General features: G+C 42.2%; 1 protein-coding gene and 1 pseudogene across 12 annotated transcripts in view; one reads left to right on the top strand and one right to left on the bottom strand.

Moving 5' to 3' along the window:
• The window catches only part of ZNF560 (zinc finger protein 560), a 30,591-nt gene extending 15,457 nt beyond the window's left edge, over positions 1 to 15,134 (top strand). For 4 of the 12 annotated variants that reach the window (XM_078360433.1, XM_078360430.1, XM_078360432.1 and 1 more), the window contains 9 exons: positions 3,366 to 3,450; positions 3,729 to 3,785; positions 5,147 to 5,273; positions 6,341 to 6,421; positions 7,867 to 7,949; positions 9,038 to 9,164; positions 9,846 to 9,926; positions 10,373 to 10,455; positions 11,790 to 15,134. In XM_078360433.1, coding sequence (XP_078216559.1) covers positions 3,421 to 3,450; positions 3,729 to 3,785; positions 5,147 to 5,273; positions 6,341 to 6,421; positions 7,867 to 7,949; positions 9,038 to 9,164; positions 9,846 to 9,926; positions 10,373 to 10,455; positions 11,790 to 13,634 — 2,514 coding nt within the window. In that variant the 5' untranslated portion in view covers positions 3,366 to 3,420 and the 3' untranslated portion in view covers positions 13,635 to 15,134. Of the gene's footprint in view, positions 1 to 3,365; positions 3,451 to 3,728; positions 3,786 to 5,146; positions 5,274 to 6,340; positions 6,422 to 7,866; positions 7,950 to 8,077; positions 8,212 to 9,037; positions 9,165 to 9,845; positions 9,927 to 10,372; positions 10,456 to 11,789 lie in introns of those variants that run through there. The other 8 variants (XM_078360436.1, XM_078360434.1, XM_078360435.1 and 5 more) reach the window with 4 other exon arrangements.
• Positions 15,135 to 21,612: 6,478 nt separating this feature from the next.
• Positions 21,613 to 22,887, bottom strand: LOC100404258 (putative protein FAM10A4; annotated as a pseudogene).
• Between the last annotated feature and the right edge of the window lie 2,143 nt (positions 22,888 to 25,030).

Here is a 25,030-nt window from a genome sequence, read left to right as displayed (position 1 = left end):
TTAAGGGTGAAGTGAGTCCCTTGTAAGCAACATATCATTTGTGTGTTTGTTTTTTCTTTTCTTTTTTTTTGAGATGGTGTCTGGCTCTGTTGCCAGGCTGGAGTGCAGTGGCACGATCTTGGCTCACTGCAACCTCTGTCTCCAGGTTCAAATGATTCTCTTGCTTCAGCCTCCTGAGTAGCTGGGATTACAGGCACGCACCACAATGCCCAGCTAATTTTTGTATTTTTAGTAGAGATGGAGTTTCACTATGTTGGCCAGGATGGTCTCAATCTCTTTACCTCGTGATCTGCCTGCCTCGGTCTCCCAAAGTGCTGGGATTACAGGTGTGAGCCACTGCATCCAGCAAAGTATAGTTATTTTATGTGATCAGTTATTATCAGCTTAAAATATCCTGCTATAAGGATAGGCCTTTGCTTTTGTTTTTTTTTGAAAATCTTCATCTCTTTTTCATTTCTGAAGGACAGCTTTGCTGGTTATGGTATTCTTCGTGTGAATTTTATTTTTTTTTCCTAACAGCAGTTTATATATGTCATTCCATTCTCTCCTGGCCTGTAAGGTCTTTGGTGACAGGTCTGCTCATAACCTTATTGGAACTCCCTCATTTGATTTGCATCTTTTTTTATGCTCCTTTCAAGATCCTCACTTTGCTTTTCATTTTTGACTGTTGGATTATATTATGTCTTAGGGTAGCCTTGTTTGGATTGAATGTGATTGGAGATGTTTGCCCTTCCTGAGTTTGGATATTTACATATTTTCCTGAGTGTGGAAACATTTCTGCTGTTTCTTTATGTGTTCTCTTTGTTTCTTCCTTGTTTTCTTGCACTCCTGTAACTCAAAAATTTGCTCTTTTGATGATGTCCCATGAATCCTGTAATTTTTCTTCATTTTTGTTTTTTCTCCTTTGCATATTTCTAAATAGTCTGTTTTCAAGTTTCAAAGAGTTTTTCTTTTCCTTCTCTACTGTTGATGATTTCAATTGCATTTTTCATTTATTTTGTAAGAACTGTAAAGGAAGGAAGGAATAAAAATACAAGCAGAAGTTTTAGGAAAAAGATAACTCTTGATAAAATAATAAATAAAAGGTGATTTTCCGAGAATACCCATCAAATAGTCGATATAGGGCGGGGTCTGATTTGCCACTACTGTTCTGCATGTTTTGTGCCCTCTGGGAGGAGCAATGGGTAGAGTTTAGAATACTGACTTCAGTGTTTCTACTTAGAACCCTGCTGAGACAACCAGAGATGGAAATGAGTTTTGACTTGTTTGTAAAACTAAAACATTCTGGTTCTAATTCTTTTTTTTTTTTTTTTTGAGACGTAGTTTTGCTCTTGTTACCCAGGCTGGAGTGCAATGGCGTGATCTTGGCTCACTGCAACCTCTGCCTCCTGGGTTCAGGCAATTCTCCTGCCTCAGCCTCCTGAGTAGCTGGAATTACAGGCATGTGCCACCATGCCCAGGTAATTTTTTGTATTTTTAGTAGAGACGGGTTTCACCATGTTGACCAGGATGGTCTTGATCTCTTGACCTCGTGATCCACCCGCCTTGGCCTCCCAAAGTGTTGGGATTACAGGCTTGAGCCACTGCACCCGGCCTCTAATTCTTTATAGTCAAAAATAGAATAGCACATTTTAAGTAAGCCAGGTATCAATTCCCAGCGTCCTTTATATGGTGGTCATTATGAGGGAGTAACAAAAACCACAGAGGATCAGACTTAGGGACAAACTTTACTGCATTCAAGACCTGGTTCACCACTTCCTAAGTAGATAATATTAGAAGAGTCATTTGTGTTTTCTTTGTTTTTTTTTTTGGAGACGGAGTTTCGCTGTTGTTACCCAGGCTGGAGTGCAATGGCACAATCTTGGCTCACCGCAACCTCCGCCTCCTGGGTTCAAGCAATTCTCCTGCCTCAGCCTCCCGAGTAGCTGGGACTACAGACGCACACCACCATGCCCGGCTGATTTTTGTATTTTTAGTAGAGATGGGGTTTCACCTTGTTGACCAGGATGGTCTCGATCTCTTGACCTCGTGATCTACCCACCTCGGCCTCCCAAAGTGCTGGGATTAGAGGCGTGAGCCACTGCGCCCGGCCATGTGTTTTCTAAATTTAGGTTTTTTTCAGCACTAAATAGGGCTATTGTTCAGATAAATAAATGAGCACATATATGTGTATGTGTGTGTATGCAAATATATATGTATATATATATGTAATGTCTGACACATAACAGTCCTTAGTAAATAGCAGTTGGTGTTATTAATACTCATTTTATATAGAACATATATCATTTCTAGTGGATTTCACACATATCACCAACAGTAAATATTTAATATATGCTATTTGATAAATGATAAGTAATGCTTGTTGATTAATCATTGATGTCTACATGAGTCTTGTTACTCTATATAAAGAGGAATAGATTGCCAGTTATCCACTTATATTTACAAGCCACTCTGACACGTCCTTGGAATCACAAAAAAGTATATCTAGACGTATCTCACTGTCACCCTCACAGGATAGAAGCCATGTATTTGTCCTATGGTAAGTTTTTCTGAAAATCTACTTTAGGTACCTATATTACTGTGTTCTCATAGCTATGCAGAAATATGTAAGACTGGATCATTTATAAAGAAAAGAGGTCGACTCACAGTTCTGCCTGGCTAGGGAGGCCTCAGGAAACTTACAATCATGGCAGAAGGCACCTTTTCACAGGGTGGCAAGAGAAATAATGAGTGCAAGCAGGGGAAATGCCAGATGCTTATAAAACCATCAAATCTTGTGAGACTCACTCATTATCACGAAAACAGCATGGGGGAAACTGCCCCCATGATCCAATTACATCCTCCTGGTTCTGCCCTTGACACGTGGGGATTATTACAATTCAAGATGAGATTTGGGTGGGGACACAGCCATACTGTATCAGTACCCTATGCACAATATAGAGTCCAGTGCTCTAGGCCGTAGTATTCATACTAGTAGTTCCTTTCTGAAGTGCTGAAGTGGGCCAGAGAGGGCTGTTGTGTAAGTTAGCTCCCTTATATGTGTGCTTTGGGGGAAGAGGTGCTACATAATCTCATTTGTGAGTTATATTACTATGGGCACAAAAAGACTCACATTTTTAGGTCTTAAGTTTCTTTACCTGTACAATAAGGATACGGTACTTTTATTTACAATAGCCTGGCTGACAGTTCCTTTTTCTGGCTCTAGGTGAGACAGAACTGCAATGGCATTTTATGGATGTAGTGTGTATTTGTGTGAGTTTATATGAATTGTATGAGAATTTCGAACCAAGATAGAATGACTTCCATGCATGCGAATGTTGGAACTGTGATTGTGTCGAGGTTTTCGTGCCTTCTTTCTTTTCCAGGACTTCTTTCTAGGATCTCTATCTTCATGAAGAAAAGTCAGAGGCAGAAAGGAAGATGGCTTATTGCCTGACAGATTGCTATCAGGTAAGCAGAAAGTGTATACTTTCACACAATTACATGCTGGAATCACTGGTAAACACATTGCTATCAGGTATGCAGAAAGTGTACACTTTCACAGAATTACATGCTGGAATCACTGGTAAACACATTGCTATCAGGTATGCAGAAAGTGTATACTTTCACACAATTACATGCTGGAATCACTGGTAAACACATTGCCTTCTAGGCAGATGTTTCTCCAGAGCTTCTTTAAGTAAATAAAGACTCACTCAAGCACTGAGTCACTAGTTGAATTTCCCCAGGGAGTGGAGGTTCTCATACTGGTGAAGGATTACCTTGAAAAACGTTTCAGTATTTCGGTAAGCATTAATTAATCTTGTTCCTTATGGTGCTAGATGTATGTTTCTCATTTTGCTGAGTGGTCTGGCAGATGAAAAGGAAGATGAAAGTATCCTTTACTCAAAGACTAATCTTTGCCAGGCGCAGTGGCTCACACCTGTAATCTTAGCACCTTAGCACCTTGGAAGGCTGAGAGGTGGCAGTACTGCTGGGGCTTAGGAATTTGAGACCACCCTGGGCAACATAGTGAGACACCGTCTCTAAAAAAAAAAAAAAAAAATGCGTAATGGTGCATGGCTGTAGTCCCAGCTACTCGGGAGGCTGAGGCAGGACAATCACTTGAACCTGGGAGGTGGAGGTTGCGGTGAGCCGAGATTGCGCCATTGCCCTCCAGCCTGGGTGACAGAGCAAGACCCTGCTTCAAGAAAAAAGACTTAATTATTTATCACTGTTTGTTTATTTATTTTTTGAGATGGAGTTTAGCTCTTGTTGCCCAGGCTGGAGTGCAGTGGCATGATTTTGGGTCACTGCAACCTCCGCCTCCCGGGTTCAAGTGATTCTCCTGCCTTAGCCTTCCAAGAAGGTGGGATTACAGGTATACACCACCACACCTGGCTAATTTTGTATTTTTAGTAGAGATGGGGTTTCTCCATGTTGGACAGGCTGGTCTTGAACTCCCAACCTTAGGTGATCTGCCTGCCTCAGCCACCCAAAGTGCTTGGATTACAGGTGTGAGCCACTGTGCCCGGACGTTTGTCACCATTTATGAAGTATATGATGCAGTGTACTCCGGAGTATTTTTTTTTTTTTGAGATGGAGTCTTGCTCTGTCACCAGACTGGAATGCAGTGGCACAATCTTGGCTCACTGCAACCTCCGCCTCCCGGGTTCAAGTGATTCCCCTGACTCAGCCTCCCGAGTAGATGGGACTACAGGTGTGCACCACCACGCCCGGCTAGTTTTTTTTGTATTTAGTTGAGATGGGGTTTCACCATGTTGGCAATGATGGTCTCAATCCCCTGACCTCGTGCTATGCCTGCCTTGGCCTCCCAAAGTTCTCGGATTATAGGCATGAGCCATCACGCCCAGCCTGGGGTAATTTTCAATAGAGGGAAATACGGTGAGAAAGTGCACACAATCTGCTTGTGATGAGAAGTTCATATTTGAGATGTACCATTGAAGCCATACAGTTGGAATTGATAAGTAGTGAATGAGCAAGGATAGAGAGAGGAGTTGTTGGGATTTACCTGGGATTGTTGAGCCTTGGGTAGATGATGTGAGACCTCACAACTCTTTATAGGCATTGGGGTCTGTTATGATTCTTCAGTGAACATTGGTTGATGTGTTACTTGGCATAAGTCAGCATGTGTGTAATGGTTTAGGACTCAGTGACCTTTGAGGATGTAAGTGTGGACTTCACTCAGGAGGAGTGGACTTTATTGGACCCACTTCAGAGAAACTTTTACAGAGATGTGATGCTGGAGAATTATGAGAACCTGGCCAAAGTTGGTAAGACTGCCATCATTTTATGCAGCCTCTTATGGAAGAGATATACATTGTGTACTTACTGTGTTACAGAATTCTTTCTGTCAACACTGAATATAACAGACACTGTCCCTGCCCTATGGGTCTTAATTACTCTGATGGTTTTCAAAATGTGGTCCAGTTTCAATTGTATCACTGGTACTCCCTCAGAAATGTACAGTCTTAATCTCTGCCTTTGAACTACTGAATCAGAACCTGTCCACTTGGATTGTCATCTGTGTTTTAACTGTCCTTCCACATATATGTGATGCACTGTAATATTAAGAATCACTGGTGTAGTTTTATTCTCCAAGTATACAAGGGTCTGTTTTTTTTTTTTTAAGATGGGGTTTCACCACGATGGCCAGGCTGGCCTTGAACTCCTGACCTCAGGTGATCCACCCACCTCGGCCTCCCAAAGTGCTAGGAATATAGGCCTGAGCCACCACACCCAGCATAAGGGTCTGTTTGTTTCACTTTATCTTTTTTTCTTCATTCAAGAGTTTGACAACATACCTTATTTCTGTGACTACAAGGTTATTGCTTTGTAAATGTGTACATAAACATGAATTTGCTTTTCAGAGGTCAGAGATAGCTGATTTTTGGGTGCACAGAAGAGGTATTTTCAGTTTTAGTTTATTTGAAATAATTTCACTGCTTTCTCTAGAACTGTAGTTCTTGGTTAATAGAAAGGTTTATCATCTCTTGCATGAGCCTCTTTCATTCATTCATTTATTTTTTTGAGATGGAGTTTTGCTCTTGTTGCCCAGGCTGGAGTGCAGTGGTATGATCTTGGCTCACTGCAACCTCCACCTCCCGGGTTCAAGTGATTCTCCTACATCAGCCTCCCAAGTAGATTACAGGCACATGCCACCACACCTGGATAATTTTTATATTTTTAGTAGAGATGAGGATTCACCATGTTAGTCAGGCTGGTCTCAAACTCCTGACCTGATCCCTCGCTCTGACCTCCCAAAGTGTTGGGAGTATAGGCGTGAGCCCCCTTGCCTGGCCTGAGCCTCTTCCATTAATGTATCATTATTCATGTAAAGGATTTCAGCTCCTTAAGCCCAGTCTGATCTCTTGGTTGGAAGAAGAAGAATTGAGGACATTGCAGCAAGGACTTCTCCAAGGTTAGTATTTATGAAGAAGCACCTTGGTCAGTAAGAAGTTCAGTATGCTTGGAAGCTGAGTTAGTCTGTTCTTGTGTTGCAAGAAAGAAATACCTGAGATGGGATAATTTATAAAGAAAATAGGTTTATTTTGGCTCACAGTTCTGCAGGCTCTACAGAAGGCATGGTGCTGACATCTTCAGGTGAGAGCCTCAGAAGCCTTAGAATCATGGCAGAGGCAAAGGGGGAGCAGGCAAATTACATGATGAGAAAGGGAGTAAAAGAGAAGTTGGGGGTGGTGTCACAGTCTTTTAAACTAGTGGTCCCCAACCTTTTTGGCATCAGGGACCAGTTTCGTGGAAGATAACTTTTTCACAGAAAATTCCTGGGTGGCAGGGGCATGGTTTCAGGATGATTCAGTCACCTTACATTTTTGTGGACTTTATTTCTACTATTATTGCGTTGTAATATATAATGAAGTAATTATACAACTCACCATAAGGTAGAATCAGTGGGAACCCTGAGCTTGATTTCCTGTAACTGGATGGTCCCATTTGGGGATCTGGGGGTGAGGGAGACAGTGATATATCATCAGGCATTAGATTCTCATGAGGAGTGTGCAAGCTAAATCCCTCGCATGCACAGTTCATGATAGTTTGCTCTTCTGTGAGAATCTAATGCTGCTGCTGATCTGACAAGAGGCAGAGCACAGGAGGCAATGCAGGATGGGGAGTGGCTATAAATATAGGTAAGGCTTCACTTGCTCTCCTGCCGCTCACCTCCTGTGATGCAGCCCAGCTCTGGCCCATGGCCTCAGAGTTGGAGACTCCTATTTTAAACTACCAGGTCTCACATGAACTCAGAACAAGAACTCACTCATTACTCCGAGGATGTCAGTAAGCCATTCATGAAGGATCTGCCCCCATGATCCAAATACCTCCTACCAGGCCCCACCCCAAATATTTGGTGTTACATTTCCATATGAGATTCGGAGGGAACTAACATCTAAACCATCAGAAACATAATGAGGACATTTTAAGATGTACCTTGTCTCACAAGGTTGAGGCCATTTAACTCAGAAGTCATAGAAAATATTCCATTTCTGATACTCTGTAAATTTCCATCTACTCCAATTTTATATTTTGTTTCAAGTTCTTTGCTTTGAAGTATGTTCTTGGTCCAGATTTTTCCTACTTTTCTGATAACATTATTTCTGTTTAATGTTAGTTTTGAACTAGTCAATTTGTAGCAACTTAGCCAAAATTTTGACTCTTTATTCTCATCATTGCCAAATTTTTGACATAGTCTAAATGTTCAAATTTGGCTTTCTTTTTTCTTATGTTTATTTTGAAAACAAATGTGAATGAGGCCTATCATTTTTAACTCTTTCATTTTACCTTTTTTCTTTCTTTCCTTCTTTTTTTTTTTTTTTACAAACCTCAATTTATGTTTTTGTTTAATTTCAGAATGTGCAATAAAACTTCACACCAATGTTTCAGCAGTGCAGCAGAATTTTTGTAAAATACAAACTTCTAATGGGATACAAACGGTAATGTTAAGAAAGGGTATTTCTTATTTTTCACATTCAGAGAATATTGGGACTTCCAATGAAGAAAATAAGCACAAAAGACAATTGAGAGAAATAGCATTCACTCAAGAGGGATCGATGTCAGACTGGGTACAGTGCTCACGCCTGTTATCCCAGCACTTTGTGAGGCCAAGGCAGGTGGATCAGTTGAGGTCGGGAGTTCAAGATCAGCCTGATCAACATGGAGAAACCCTGTCTCTACTAAAACTACAAAATTAGCCAGGTGTGGTGGCACGTGCCTGCAATCGCAGCTATTCGGGAGGCTGAGGCAGGAGAAGCACTTGAACCTGGGAGGTGGAGGTTGCGGTGAGCCAAGATCGCACCATTGCACTCCAGCCTGGGCAACAAGAGTGAAACTCCATCTCAAAAAAAAAAAAAAAAAAGAAGAAGAAAAAAGAGGGAGCAATGTCTTTGGAGAGATACTCTGATAATGATGAATTTGGGGAGATCCAAAAACTTAGTGTGAAACTGTCCTTCTAAAAAAAAATGGAGTAATGATATTAGTGAGGACACATTTGCTTGTAGGTAGACCTCTCTCTATTGTTCCTTAAAGCAAATACAGACTCTAGTCGAAAGTCATACCTCTCACATTGGTGAGGCATTACCCTGAAAATTATCTGAGTATTTTTGTAGTTATGAATTATTCATTTTCCCAGTGCCAACTGCATATATTTTTTCCTGGGTGCCAGGACAGATGGTACGGGGTGAAAGTGTTCTTTTTTTAAGGAATTTATTCATATCATCATTTATCAAGTGTTTCTTGTGTGCGCTCTGGTGTGTACTACAGAAGAGAGGAAAGGAGAAGAGCTCCCAGTCTAGTTGTGGTTGATAAGTTCACGTGTAAGAGGTGCTGTTACAGCCATGTTATTGGAGGGAATTGGCAGTGAGTGAATGTGGATAGAGGAGTTCTTAGAACCATCGAACTGTGGGGTGTAGATAGTGGGAGCCCTCAGTATCCTGTATAGGCATTGGGTCCCCTTGCCTCATTTTTCAGCCAACATTGGTGGACATGTTACTTGGCTCAAACCAGCATGTGTCTTATGGTTTAGGACCTGATAATCTTTGACAGTGTAGCTGTGGAGTTCACCCAGGAAGAGTGGACTTTACTGGACCCAACAGAGAGAAACCTGTACCGTGATGTGATGCTGGAGAACTACAAGAACCTGTTCTCAGTAGGTAAGTGTGGCATCATCCCTTGTAGCTTCCTCTGGAACAAGATACAAATTATGTACTTACTGTGTTCTAGGATTAGTGATGTCAAATCTGAATACAGTGGGATGTATACACATTGTAAAAATTTTTCATGAATAAAATAGGAAATAACCTGCAGTTCTTATACTAATGGGTTTTAATCTTGTATGTCTGTTTGCATCAGTAGCATCACCGCCACTCTCTTACAATTGTGCACATTCTCAGAGTCCACATTTGCTGTACTAAATCAAAAAGTCTGCTGTGGTGCCTTGTCTTCAGACGAGTAATTAATTCACTTTAAAGTTGAGAACTACTGGTATGGGAGTTTTCCCAAGAGAATCAAGATCTCTCTTTGAGCTTCCATTTTCTACTTTAATAAAGGTTTTAGTGGTTTCTAAAATTTGAATTGAACATTTCCTGTTTAGAAAGAAAAGGCCCAGCTCACTGCCAGTGCTCATTTCTTGGGGCAAACAGGAAATGGGTTAAGCTTGAACGGGAATTTCAGAAGTCAGAGATAACCAGTGTCTTCAGAGAACAGAGAGAAGGGATGTATGCAGTTTAGGTACTTTTCATTGCCTTAATTAGATATGTAGTCCCTGTTTCATGGAAAAGATTGCCATTTCTTGCATGAGCCTCTTCCATTGGTGTGTCTTTCCCTGTGTACAGGTTACCAGCTTTTCAAACCCAGTCTGATCTCTTGGATGGAGGAAGAGGAAGAGTTGAGCACATTGCCAAGAGTTCTCCAAGGTGAGTGTTTGTGAAGAACAACCCTGGTCCATGAGAAGTTCTCAGTATGTTTGGAAGCATAATGAAGTTTTATAAGATGCCCTTTGAATCAGAAGACTGAGTCCACTGGATTTGGATGTTTTGGGGTTTCTTAAGTTTTAATTTTCTGTTACTTTGCATCTATCCAGACTTCCCTATTATATAATAAATGACCTTACTTCTTTAAGTTTATGGTTTTATTATATGCTTTTGTTCCAATTTTTCCTACTTTTTTCTCTGATATTACTGTTTCTGTTCATCATTATGTTTAATTTTCATAGAAAAAGTTGTTTTAAAAATTACTAAAACTTGACCCCATAGGATAGCCAAACTTTAGTTATACGTAAATTGCTGAAATCTGTCTGCTTTTTATTTAACCCACCATTTTGTGTGTAAACTCTCATATATATTTTTCTCTTTTACTTCAGAATGGAAAATGTGCCTGAAAACCAATGGGCCAGCCCTTTGGCAAGATAATTTTTGTTTAAAAACATTAAATGGGATTCAGTTGGTAAGATTAACAAAATAACTCTCTTATTTGTCACATTCAGAGAAGACTGACATTGCATTGTAGAAATCAGCAGAGATGGCTGGGTGGGGTGGCTCACGCCTGTAATTCCAGCACTTTGGGAGGCTGATGTGGGTGGATTACAAGGTCAGGAGTTCGAGACCAGCTTGGCCAGTATGGTGAAACCTCGTCTCTAGTAAAAATACAAAAATTAGCCAGGCGCAGTGGGGCATGCCTGTAGTCCCAACTACTCAGAAGAATTGCTTGAACTTGGGAGGTGGAGGTTTCAGTGAGCTGAGACGGCGCCACTGCACTCCAGCCTGGGTGACAGAGTGAGACTCTATCTTAAAAAAAAAAAAAAAAAAAAAAAGGCAGAAATGATAGATATTTGAGAGAAGTGGTACTCACCCAACAGGGAAAAATATCTGGAGAGATATCCCATATCTAGTGTGAAGCTTGGTACTTAAGACTTCCGATGAATGTTCATTCCAAGATGTATAATTAGACCTATGAGGTTTTTTTTTTTTTTCTTTCGAGATGGGGGTCTTGTTCTGTCCCCCAGGCTGGAGTGTAGTGGTGCAATCTCAGCTCACTGCAACCTCTGCCTCCTGGGTTCAAGCGATTCTTCCGCCTCAGCCTCCAGAGTAGCTGGGACCACAGGCGCGTGCCACCACACCCAACTAATTTTTGTATTTTTTAGTAGACACAGGGTTTCACCATGGCCAGGATGGTCTCAATCTCTTGACCTCGTGATCCGCCCGCCTCGGCCTCCCAAAGTGCTGGGATTATTGGCATGAGCCATCGCGCCTGGCCCGACATTTGAGTTTGTAAAATAACTTCATGAAAAGCTATAAGAATCTTTCCAAGATTAGAGCAGATGGCACAGGATTCTTACCGTAGGATTCCATTGTTCAAGTTGAAGGAAATCGAAAGGGTAGGAACTATATGCATGTTATAACTGGCAAAAATAATGATCATAATGTTTTTTTGAGACAGAGTCTTGCTCTGTTGCCAGGCACCAGGCTGGAGTGCAGTGGCGCAATCTCTGCCTCCTGGGTTCAAGCAGTTCTGCCTCAGCCTCCTGAGTAGCTGGGGCTACAGGTATGCGCCACCATGCCCAGCTAATTTTTGTATTTTTTAGTAGAGACAGGATTTCACCATGTTGGCCAGGATGGTCTGGATCTCTTGACCTCATGATCCACCCACCTTGGCCTCCCAAAGTGCTGGGATTACAGGCATGAGCCACTGTGCCCAGCCCATAATGTTTCTTAGATGAGTGATATCTACTAATAAGTTTGCTAAAATGCTTCCTTCATTATTCATTCCTGTATTAACAGGCAAGAAACCAAAATAGAGAGGAACTCTATGACTGTAAGCAATGTGGAGAAATCTTCTGTAAACATTCATGCCTTAAGACAAACATGAGTACTCAAGATAGAGAAGACACGTCTGAATGTATTCAGTATGCAAAAGACCTCCTTTCTGTATACAATGAAGCCTCTACCATAAGGAAAGTTTCTGTGTTCAGTAAGCGTGGAAAATCTTTCAGCCTGATTTTAAATGTTCAAGTCCAAAGAAAGTGCACACAAGATAAATCCTTTGAATGCATTGACTATGGGAAAGTCTTTGTTCATCAGTCACACCTTGAAGCACACAGGAAAACTCAGAGTGAAGAAAAACTCTATGAATGGAAGCAATGTGAGGAAGCATTTACTCATTCCCCAAGCCATGCTGTAAATGTTGAAACACACGGTATTAAAAACCCCTATGAATGTAAGCAATGTGGAAAATATTTTAGATGCCCTACCCACCTTAATAATCACATGCAAACCCACTTTGGGATAAAACCTTATAAATGTAAGCACTGTGGGAAAACCTTCACTGTGCGGTCAGGCTTTCTTGAACATGTACGAACTCACACTGGAGAGAAGCCCTATGGGTGTAAGGAATGTGGTAAAGCCTTTCGTGCATCTGCAGGCCTTATTGAACATATAAGATGTCACACTGGAAAGAAAACTGTAAGACGTCACACTGGAGAGAAAACCCTTAAATGTGACTATTGTGGGAAAGCCTTTATTTCTTACCCATCTCTTTTTGGACATTTGAGAACTCATAATGGAGCAAAGCCATATGAACATAAGAAATGTGTGAAGGCCTTTGGTACATCCTCAGGCATTATTGAAGATATAAGATGTAACACAGGACAGAAACTCTTTGATTGTGACCAGTGTGGGAAAGTCTTTGTTTCTTTCTCATCTCTTTTTGCTCATTTGAGAACTCACACTGGAGAGAAGCCCTTTAAGTGTTACAAATGTGGGAAACCATTTATCTTTTCTGCCTGTCTTCATATTCACATGCAAACTCATACAGAAGAGCGACCCTATCAATGTAAGGAATGTGGGAAAACTTTCACTAAGTGCTCATATCTTACCAAACATTTACGAAGGCACACTGAAGAGAAACCCTATGAATGTATGAAATGTGGGAAGGCCTTCACTGAGCGCTCATACCTGACTAGACATTTACGAAGACACAGTGGGAAGAAGCCCTATGGATGTAAGAAATGTGGAAAAGCCTTCACAGAACGCTCAGACCTTAATAAACATTTACGAACACACACTGGAGACAGGCCCTATGAACATAAGGAGTGTGGGAAAGCCTTTGTTGCCTCCTCAAGTCTAACTTATTTAAGAACTCACACTGGATATAAACCCTATAAATGTAATACATGTGAAAAAGCTTACAGTAGGTCTTGTGTACTAACTCAACACTTAAAAACTCATGCTGTAGAGAAGACTTCTGAATGTAACACTTGTGGAAAATCCTTTCGAAATTCCTTGTGCTTTAATGATTGCTTACAAACTCACACTGAAACAAAACCGTATAAATGTAAGGACTGCGGGAAAACCTTCACTTTTCATTCAGAACTTACTAATCATGTGCAAATTCACACTGGAGAGAAGCCCTATGAATGTAAGGAATGTGGGAAGGCCTTCCGTACATCCTCAGGACGTATTCAGCATTTAAGAACTCATATGGGAGAGAAACCATTTGAATGTGACCAATGTGGGAAGGCCTTTGCTTCTTTGTCAGCACGTATTGCACATTTGAAAACTCACTCTAGAGAGAAGCCCTATGGATGTGAAAAATGTGGAAAAACTTGCTGTTTTCCTCAAGCCTAACTGAACATGTAAAAATTCACAGGAGAGACTAATACTGTCAATGTAAGGAATGTGAGAAAGCCTGAACTCTTGAATCTTTCTGGATTTGTACAAAGTCCCACTGGAGAGAAACCCTGTAAATATAAGGAATGTGGGAAAACACAGTTCCTTTTTATGTTTTTTTTGGAGGAGTTTCACCCTGTTGCCCAGGCTGGAGTGCAGTGGCATGATCTTGGCTCACTGCAGCCTCTGCCTCCCAGATTCAAGTGATTCTCCTGCCTCAGCCTCCCGAGTAGCTGGGATTACAGGCATGCGCCACCACACCTGGCTAATTTGTTTTGTTTTGTTTTGAGACGGAGCCTCAGTTTGTTGCCAGGCTGGAGTATAGTGACTCCATCTCAGCTTACTGCAGCCTCTGCCTCCTGGGTTCAAGCAATTCCCCTGCCCAAGCCTCCCGAGTAGCTGGGGCTACAGTTGTGCACCACCACGCCCAGCTCATTTTTTTGTGTTTTAGTTGAGACGGGGTTTCGCCATGTTGGCCAGGATGGTCTCAATCTCCTGACCTTGTGATCCGCCTACTTCAGCCTCCCAAAGTGCTGGGATTACAGGCATGAGCCACTGTGCCTGGCTCCTAATTTATTATATTTTTGGTAGAGATAGGGTTTCACCCTGTTGGCCAAGCTGGTCTCTAACTCCTGACCTCAAATGATCACCAGCTTCGACCTCCTGAAATGCTGGGATTACAGGTGTGAGCCACTGCACCTGGTCTTCTTATCTTATTGAACATGTAAGAACACCCTGGAGAGAAACCCCTTTTTTTGAGATGAAGTCTTGCTCCATAGCCTAGGCTGGAGTGCAATGATGCAATCTTGGCTCATTGCAACTTCTGCCCCCTGGGTTCAAGTGATTCTCCTACCTCAGCATCCCAAGTAGCTGGGATTACAGGCATGCACCACTACACCTGGCTACTTTTTTGCATTTTTAGTAGAAATGGGGTTTCACCATTTTGGCCAGGGTGGTATCAAACTTCTGACCTCAAGTAATCTGCCTGCCTTGGCCTCCCAAAGTGCTAGGATTACAGGTGTTAGCCACCGCGACTGGCTGAGAAACCTATTTTATGTAAGGAATGAGGAAAATCCTTTTGGAAGTCCATGTGTTTTAATAGTCATATTGTAATTCATACTGGTGAGAAAACTATCAATGTAAGCATTGTGTCAGAAGTGCTCATTTGTCCCTGTTCACTTCAAAGATAGGAAAGAACTTACACTCTGAAGATGCTCCATAAAGTTAAAGGCACCTCGGAGAACCGTTGGAATCTCCTGACAATGCATTATGTAAGAGTTCACCCTGAAGCCGTACAGTGTTAGAAACAAAGCTTTCAATGTTTCCTTGGATTCTTATAATGGGGATAAACCCTTTGGATACAAGATATGTTCAGAAGTATTCTTGCCAAATACTTTGGTGTTCTCCTGCAATTTCACAGTGGAGAAAAACTTCATGAAGGTAATAAATGTTGGAAAGTAATTTTTAAATAATATTCTTCAACCTTTAGTGAATGAGGTGCATTCACACCTATGAGAAACAGCATGTCTGGAATATCAGAATTGCTTTTCTGTTTACTGAAACCTGACAGAGACATGGCTTTCTAGGTGGTTCTATAGAACTAATTTTTTTTTTAAATCTTTTTTTTTTGAGATGAAGTTTTGCTCTTGTTGCCCAGGCTGGAGTGCAATGGTGTGATCTTGGCTTACCACAACCTCTGCCTGCAGAGTTTAAGAGATTCTCCTGCCTCAGCCTCCTGAGTAGCTGGGATTACAGGCATGCCCCACCATGCCTGGCTAATTTTGTATTTTTAGACAGTACCATGTTGGTCAGGCTGGTCTTGAACTTTTGACCTCAGGTGGCCTGCCCGCCTTGGCCTCCCAAAGTGCTGGGATTACAGCTATGAGCCATCGCACCCGGCCTATAGAACTATTTTGAAAGTTTCTCATACCCCTCTACTCATCCCTGGCATGGTATGTCTTTCTCCACACCACTCTAGTCTAGTTGCTACATCCTCTGGGTTACTATTGACCTAAAGTGGGTCTTCAGGATTCAGACAGTCCTAGGTGTAGATTCTCTTTTTGGTTTGTCATGGTCTTAGACATGGTCCACCTGTAGTGGTTCACACTGGCCAAGGTAAAGGGTATGATACAGCTTTACAATGTAAAAACACTCTTGTTCCTCTTTTCACACTTTATCTCAGATAAATGGTCAGGGTTGAAGAAGGGTCTGAGTGGAGAAAGGTTGAAATAACAGAAGTAGCTTAAGATACTGTGATTTAATGGCCATGGAGGGAGACCCATAACCCTTCACCTGGAGAGGTGGGAACTCCTGTAACTATCGGGCAGTGCAGAGAGGTAGTGGGAATTATGAATGTTGTCTTTGATGCCACTGTTTGGCAAAGCAGTCATACATGCCTGACTCAATTACCTGCTATGATTGGCAGTGTGACCCATTTCTGGATTTTCATTTTGTCCATGTGCTATGAAAACAGAACTCCTGTGAACATGGATGGTCATGATATTCTGCTGTGCTTGATACCATCACTGGCACTTCCTGAATGTGGCCCTGGGATACACACACACACACACACACACACACACACACACACACACGCTGCATAACCAGGTTCCAGTCTGAGTGGTACAAATTTAAATATTTCTGTTATATCACGTATAGCCATTAAGGCTCTTGTTGCTTGGTGACTCATTCTGTTCTTTTTTTTTTTTTTGAGATGGAGTTTCGCTCTTGGTACCCAGGCTGGAGTGCGATGGCACAATCTCTGCTCACTGCAACCTCTGCCTCCTGGGTTCAGGCAATTCTCCTGCCTCAGCCTCCTGAGTAGCTGGGATTACAGGCATGCACCACCATGCTCAGCTAATTTTTTGTATTTTTAGTAGAGACGGGGTTTCACCTCCCAGCACTTTGGGAGGCCAAGTTGGGCAGATCACTTGGGCTCAGGAGTTCAAGACCAGCCTGGGCAAATGTCGTGAAACCCCATGTCCACAAAAAAATACAAAGATTAGGCTGGTGTGATGGCACGTGCCTATAATCCTACCTACTCAGGAGGCTGAGGTAGGAGTCTCACTGAGCTCAGGGAGGTCAAGGGTGCAGTGAGCTGTGATCATGCCATTGGACTCCAACCTGGGTGACAGTGAGGCCTTGTCTAAAAAAAAAAAAAAAAAAAACAAAACTGGGCCGGGCACGGTGGCTCACACCTATAATTTCAGCACTTTGGGAGGCCGAGGCGGGTGGATCACGAGGTCAAGAGATTGAGACCATCCTGCTCAACAAGGTGAAATCCCGTTTCTACTAAAAATACAAAAATTAGCTTGGCATGGTGGTGCACGCCTGTAGTCCCAGCTGCTTGGGAGGCTGAGGCAGGAAAATTGCTTGAACCAAGGAGGCAGAGGTTGCAGTGAGCCGAGATCCTGCCATTGCACTCCAGTCTGGGTAACAAGAGCAAAACTCTGTCTCAAAAAAAAAAAAAAAAAAAAGAACTGAATCAAGGAGGTCTGTGTGTTTTCATGTTACAGGTTTTCTTACGGAGAGGAACGGGTTTTAGAGTGGTTCTCCTGTGTTATGAGTGTTATTTAGCCCATCTTTGTTGCCTTTAACTGTTGCCAGTGACACCAAAGATGCAGATTAGTCAATTGCCTTGTGTAACTTCTGTCACCTCACAGACTGTCCTTAGATACCATCCTGATTGTCTCAAATAAGACCTATAGGTTCTCCCTAAACTTCTTCACAGTTGTCTGAGGATGAACACTTGTAGGTCAGGGATGAGGTCAGTACTGCAGGTTGGCCTCATCCTGGTGCTTGGACTAGTAGTGACGTATCACTAAGAAATGATACCCTAGTTTCATAGCCTAGACATTGCCTAGCTTCAGAAGCTGATTCTGCTTGTCAGTATATAGTTACTTGAGCTGGGCATGGTGGCTCACTACTGTAATCTCAGCACTTTGGGAGGCTGAGGTGGGTGGATCATGAGGTCAGGAGTTTGAGACCAGCCTGACCAACATGGTGAAACCCATCTCTATTTAAAATACAAAAATTAGTTGGACATGGTGGTGAGCGCCTATAATCCCACCTACTCAGGAGGCTGAGGCAGGAGAATAGCTTGAACCCGGGAGGCGGAGGTTGCAGTGAACCGAGATTGTGCCAGTGCATTCCAGCCTGGGCGACAGAGTAAGACTCTGCCTCAAAATAAATAAGTAAATAAAGTAACTTCATCTTTGTATACTATATTTTTACTAGAAGTTTTGTTCAACATTCTGTTTTTTTTTTTTTTTTTTTTTTGTTTTTTTTTTTAGTAGAGAACCCTCCTGGGTTCAGGCAATTTTCCTGCCTCAGCCTCCTGAGTAGCTGGGATTACAGGCACGCACCACCATGCCCAGCTAATTTTTTGTATTATTATTTTTCTTTTTTAGTAGAGACGGGGTTTCACTATGTTGACCAGGATGGTCTCGATCTATTGACCTGTGATCTACCCGCCTCGGCCTCCCAAAGTGCTGGGATTACAGGTGTGAGCCACCACGCCTGGCCCCCAACATTGCTTTTTTTTTTTGAGACGGAGTTTCGCTCGTTACCCAGGCTGGAGTGCAATGGCGCGATCTCGGCTCACGGCAACCTCCGCCTCCTGGGTTCAGGCAATTCTCCTGCCTCAGCCTCCTGAGTAACTGGGATTACAGGCACGCGCCACCATGCCCAGCTAATTTTTTGTATCTTTAGTTGAGACGGGGTTTCACCATGTTGACCAGGATGGTCTCGATCTGTTGACCTCGTGATCCACCTGCCTCAGCCCCCCAAAGTGCTGGGATTACAGGCTTGAGCCACCGCGCCCGGCCCCAACATTCTTTAACATTCTAGTTTTTTTTTTTTTTTTTTTGAGATGGAGCCTTGCTCTGTTGCCAAGCTGGAGTGCCTGGAGTGCAGTGGCACGATGTCAGCTCACTGCAACCTCTGCCTCCCGGGTTCAAGCAATTCTTCTGGCTCAGCCTCCCAAGTAGCTGGGACTACAGGCACCAGCCGCCACTCCTGGCTAAGTTTTTTGTATTTTTATTAGAGACAGGTTTTGACCATGTTGGCCAGATGGTCTCCATCTCTTGACCTCATGATCCACCTGCCTCGGCCTCCCAAAGTGCTGGGATTACAGGTGTGAGCCACTGCGCCCAGTGGTGAATAAATCTTTAAAGAAAAAGATAACGCATTTAAAAAGACAAGTCACAATGCTTCAGGAACCACATATCCTACACAAACTTTATCCTCAAATGAGTTATGTTTGCCTCACACTAATAAACTTTTATTTCACTCAAATTAGAGCAAAAATCTTCTATGCATTAAATATCTTCCCTGCCCAATAATTCAAAGAAAAAAAATCCAAAATGATTATTAAAGAAAAATTTGTTTTAAATATTTTTAAAGTTAAAAAGTGTTTAAAGGTTGTAATTCCTAGTAGCCAAACATTATCTGAATGGATACCCTAATGGCAAACCACTGTAAAATGCTTCAGCAGCATTTGGGGGAGAGGAGTAGGGATTATCTTCAAAGCACCCCAGCTCTCTTGATGAGAAGGTCAGAGGGACACTGGTTTGTATTATTGTGACATCTATAAGGTGATCTAGGTTGCTTTTCCTTCAGCAAAGGCTCTATTTATCAGAAGGGCATTATGCTTGATCTCCAAATTTGGCTGACAATCTGCTGCTAAGATTCATAACCTTTGGGTCGCTCTGGTATTTTGACATACTTGCTGGGTTCTGAGCCACATCCTGGAAGGCCACCGTAACTTCTGGATCCTGCATGGCTGCAAGAACCTCTGGATCACTCAGAATTTCATTGAGTCCAGGCATTCTGCATTCTGGTCATTCCAGGCATGCCCCCTCCCATTCCAGGCATTCCTTCGGGAAAACCACCAGGCATTCCCCCAGGAAAGCCACCTGGAAAAGAGCCATACTGAGCTCCTGTCGTCTGGCTTCCTCCTCCCTCTGGGCGCTCTCATGCTTTTCTCGAGCCTTCTTAACTTTTTCTATTCTTTTTTTTTTTTTTTTCTTTTGCGGGGGGAGGAAGGCAGGAAGGAAGGGCATAAGGACGGTAGGGTGGAAGGAAGGGATAAAGGAAGGAAGGAAGGGAGGAAGCGGGGAGGGAGGGAGGGAAGGGAAGAAAGGAAATCAAGCAATGAAAGAGACATTGCCGACCTGGATCTAGAGGTTTACAAGTTGATTTCTTTTCTTTTGAGAGAAGGAAAGAAAAAAAAAAAAATAAGTAAAGGAGAGGAAGAAAGAGGGAGAGTAAATGGAAATATTGCTTTATTTTGAAAAAAATTGGGTATTAATAATGGCCAATCAATGTTTCATTTAAACTAATGGGTAGGTGTGATGTGGTATTGACAAGAATGTATATTTTGTGTATTTGAAGTGGAGAGCTCTATAAATATTTATTAAGTTTACTTGTTATGGATCTGAGTTCGAGTCCTTGATATCCTTATTAATTTTCTGTCTCATTGAATCTAAGTCTCCTATCTGGGTGTTAGGATCGTTAGCTCTTGTTGCATTGATCCTTTTACCACTATATCTTTGTTGCTTTAAAATCTATTTTATCCAAAACAAGAATTGCAACTCCTGCTTTTTATTTATTTATTATTTATTTTTGCTCTCCATTTGGTTGGTAAATCTTTCTCCATCCCTTTGTTTTGAGTCTTTGTGTATCCTTGCATGTGAAACAGGTCTGGATGTAACATGCCGTTGGGTTTTGGCTGTGTCTTTTGATTGGGAATTCAGTCAATTTAATTTAGGTTTACTGCCATTTGATGTTGACTGGCTGTTTTATCCATTTGTTGGTGTAATTTCTTCTTTATGTTGGTGCTCTTTACTTTTTGGTGTATTTTTAGAAAGGCTAATACTAGTTGTTTCTTTCTGTGTGTAATGCTTCTTTCAGAAGCTCTTGTAAAGCAGGCCTGGTGGTAATAAAATCTCTGAGTTCTTGCTTGTTCATAAAAGATTTTATTTTTCCTTCAGTTGTGAAGCTTAGTTTGGCTGGATATGAAATTCTGGGCTGAAGGTTCTGTTCTTTGAGGATGTTGAATATTGGCCCCCACTCTCTTCTGGCCTGTAGAGTTTCTGCCGAGAGATCTGCTGTAAGTCTGATAGGCTTGCCTTTGTGGGTTATCCGACATTTCTCTCTGGCTGCCCTTAGTATTTTCTCCTTCGTTTCAACCCTGGTGAATCTAACGATTATGTGCCTTGGGGTTGCTCTTCTTGAGGAATATCTTTGTGGTGTTCTCTGTATTACCTGGGGTTGAATGTTGACCTGCTTTGCTAGTTTAGGAAAATTTTCCTGAATAATATCCTGAAGGGTATTTTCCAGCTTGGATTCATTCTCTCCGTCGCATTCAGGTACACCTATCAAACGTAAATTTGGTCTTTTCACATAGTCCCACATTTCTTGGAGACTTTGCTCATTCCTTTTTATCCTTTTTTCTCTAATCTTTTCTTCACGTTTTATTTCATTAAGTTGGACTTTGACCTCTGATATCCCTTCTTCTGCTTGAACAATTCGAGTGTTTAAACCTGTGCATACTTCTCGGAGTTCCTGTATTGTATTCTTCAGTTCCATTAATTCACTCATACTCCTCTCTAATTTGTCTATTCTCAGTAGGATTTCATCAAACCTTTTTTCAAAGTTCCTAGTTTCTTTACGTTGGGCTACAACATGTTCTTTTAACTCACCGAAGTTTGTTATTATCCATTCCTTGAAGAGTGATTCTGTCATCAGGAGGCGCTCATTCTCCATCAAGCCTTGTTCCATTGTTGATGTGGAACTGTGATCATCTTTAGAGGGAGAGGCGTTCTGACTTTGAGTATTCTCAGCTTTTTTACGCTGGTTTCTTCCCGTCATTGTAAATTTATCCTCCTGTCGTCTTTGAAATTACCAACTTTCAGATTAGGTCTCTTGAGTGGACGTCCAGGTTGTTAGTTCCCAGGGCCAGAGCAGCGGCGTTAAAACTGATGGTGCTTTTCTGCCCAGGATTCTCCTGTCTGGCTTCCTTCTTGTGTCCGTAGTAGGCGACTCTGCCTTCCCGGGGCTCCAAACCTCGGTCAGAAGGGGAACCGGTCCCGTTTACTCTGCGCCGAGCGCTGCCGCGTCGAGGTGCCGGCGGAACCGCTGCGCCGACCACGAGAGTCGCACTGGCGACTCGTGTGTTTCCACCACTGGGGTACCTTCTGCTCCGTAAGCGACCAGACTTTGTCTGAAAGTGTGGCGTCCTCTAGTTCTCCGTGCCTTCCCTGAGAGCTGCAATCCCGGGATGTTAGCGATCGGCCATCTTGGATCGTTTCCTCAACTTTTTCTATTCTTTCGTTGATCTCTCGCTCTTCACATTTTCGCTCATCCTTTCTCCGATGTTCTGCAGTTTTCTGTGCCCTAGATTGAACTTCTTTCAGCATTGCACTCGCATCTTCGTCATAATCCCATTTACAGGCAAGGGCAAGATCATGGGCTGCTGCTACCCCGTGGCCTAGAAGTCTGTGCGCTTTCCCTCGCCACTTGTAAGGCTGAGCTGAATCAGGATTTATTTCAGGGGCTCTGTCACAGTCTTGCATGGCAGCATTTGGCTTCTGTAATTTGATGAAGACACAGGCCCTCTCGGCATGCAAAATGGCCAAGCGAGGAGTCAGCATGATGGCATCTGTGAATAAGTCAGTGGCTTTCTGCAATTCACCATCATTTAGGGCTTCAATAGCAGCCACTTTCTTATCATTTGCTTGGTCCATCATCTCCTCTGTTATCTCTGCAGTTTCATCTCCCGTTTCTTGAGGGATGTCAGTGTCTGGTTCAATCACACCTTTATTATCAATTTCTAGATCACTTTCCTCACTTGATGGTTCGTCTGCCTTTAAGCCTTCCTCTACCTTCTTACTGTCAGGTTTTTCCTCCTTGGTATTTTCTTCTGATTTAGCTTTCTGAGTAGCAGGTGGTATTTTACCCCCCTGTACTCTCCACCCACTCCCTCAGGAAGCACATTTCCTCAGTGTGCAGAACGCTTGGATCTTGTTTACACATCTTCAAAAAGGCCCGAAGCTCGTTCACTTTGCGGGGGTCCATGGTCAGGAGGCGGCAGGTGAAGCTGAGGGTCTGCGGTCTGCTTCCAGGCCTAGGCGCTGGCTCGGCGTAACCACACAGAAGGGGTTCATCTTTTTAAAATATTTATGTTTTCTTTCTTAGTTTCTTCTTAAGTCTGTTTCGTCAAGAATTGTTTTTATAGGCTTTTTTGTACTTTAAAATTTATACTCAATGTTTATAATATTTTCTGATATTTTAAGTGTTTGTGGCTTTTGCTGTTACATACCTTTTGCATACTCCTTTTCATTCCTGATACTTTATTTTCTCCTTCATGAAAAACATTAATATTGCTAGAATTTACTTAATCTTGTTAATTTCGCTTAAAAAATTGGGTTTGGTTATTGCAGTACATTTTTGGTTTGTGTTCTGTAGCAGTCAAGTTGTACTGCCATAGCAAATTGTCACAGGATGGTTTAAGTACCAGAAATTAATTTTCTCAGTGTTATGGAGATTGTAAAACTTTTCAGGGTGCCAGCATAGTTGGTTTTTGGTGAGGGCATCTTCTTGGGTTGTGGAGTACTGCCTTCTCATCTCTCATTATGCTGCCCCTCTTTGGCTGACAGATACATCAAGCTCTCTTGTGTCTCTTCTTTATAAAGCACTAATACTATCATGAGAGCCTCATCCTCATGATTGCATCTAACCCTAATTACCTCCAGAATCCTCCATATGCAAATATAAACACCTTAGGAGTTGGGGCACCAAGATATGAAAATTGTAGGGGAAGCAGGGTATACACAGTTTAGTCCATAGAGTTCTATTTTGTTAATTTTTATTTTTAATTTTTGCTTTCAGCATAGTACATTATTTTTTCTGACTTTTAGGTTCAGGGCATACATGTGCATCTTTGTAACATGGGTAAATTGTGTGTTGCTGAGGTTTGGGATAGGTGAGCCAAGATCATGCCACTGCACTCCAGCCTGGCAACAGAGTGAGACTCCCATCTCAAGGAAAAAAAAAAAGGTAAATGGGTTTTCCCATTCAAAAATTTCTTTTAGGGTGATGAAAATGTTCTAAAATTATGTTTGAACAACACTGTGAATATACTAAAAAATACTGAACTATATAGCTTTGAGTGAACTGTGTTATATGTGGATTATATCTCAATAAAGGTGGTCTAAAAACCAAAAGGGAAAATCATGATAATAGCTACATCATTGGGAGCATAAAACTTTAATATCAGTCTATTAAGCATTTAGGGTAGTAAGATACAAAAAAACAGTTACCACCAGGTTTGGTGGCTCACACCTGTAATCCCAGCACTTTGGGAGACTGAGGTGGGTGGATCACCTGAGGTCGGGAGTTTGAGACCAGCCTGGTCAACATGGCAAAACCCCATCTCTACTAAAAAACAACACAAAAATTATCTGGGTATGGTGGCGCATGCCTGTAATCCCAGCTACTTGGGAGGCTGAGACAGGAGAATTGGTTGAACCAAAGAGGAGGAGGTTGCAGTTAGCAAAGATTGTGCCACTGTATTTCAGCCTGGGTGACAGAGGAAGACTGTCTCAGACACACACAGCTATTTTTTTTTTTTTTAAAGCACGGAATATTAAAATATAAAACCACCGGAATGAAAAGATTATCTTGATATTGGCCTAAGTAGATATATTACTAACATAGAGTCTAGAATCAGATACAGGTATACATAGGAATTTATAGTTTAATAAACATGGAATTTCAAATCAGTAAGTCAAGGACAGTTTATCAATATGTGGTACTACAATAATTGGCCATCTTTCCAGAGGGAAAAAATATTGCATCCACTATTCCACACTACATGCTGAAACACATTCCATGAGCATGAAACATTTAAATTTTTTTTTTTTTTTTTTTGAGATGGAGTTTCGCTCTTGTTACCCAGGCTGGAGTGCAATGGCGCGATCTCGACTCCCCGCAACCTCCGCCTCCTGGGTTCAGGCAATTCTCCTGCCTCAGCCTCCCGAGTAGCTGGGATTACAGGCACGCGCCACCATGCCCAGCTAATTTTTTGTATTTTTAGTAGAGACGGGGTTTCACCATGTTGACCAGGATGGTCTCGATTTCCTGACCTCGTGATCCACCCACCTTGGCCTCCCAAAGGGCTGGGATTACAGGCTTAAGCCACCGCGCCCGGCCCGGAAGAATAATTTAAAGTGTGCTAGGAACGTCGGAGGAGGCGAGAAGAAAAACTTTTGTGAACATTATGAGCATCCCATGGAGGAGCCCACACCTTTAACCTTGCAGCACCACTGACCCCACCCCAGGTATGGGCCCCG

This window comes from Callithrix jacchus, chromosome 22, assembly GCF_049354715.1.
Source record: "Callithrix jacchus isolate 240 chromosome 22, calJac240_pri, whole genome shotgun sequence".
Taxonomy (NCBI): domain Eukaryota; kingdom Metazoa; phylum Chordata; class Mammalia; order Primates; family Cebidae; genus Callithrix; species Callithrix jacchus.
This window is presented reverse-complemented; position numbering and strand designations above follow the sequence as displayed.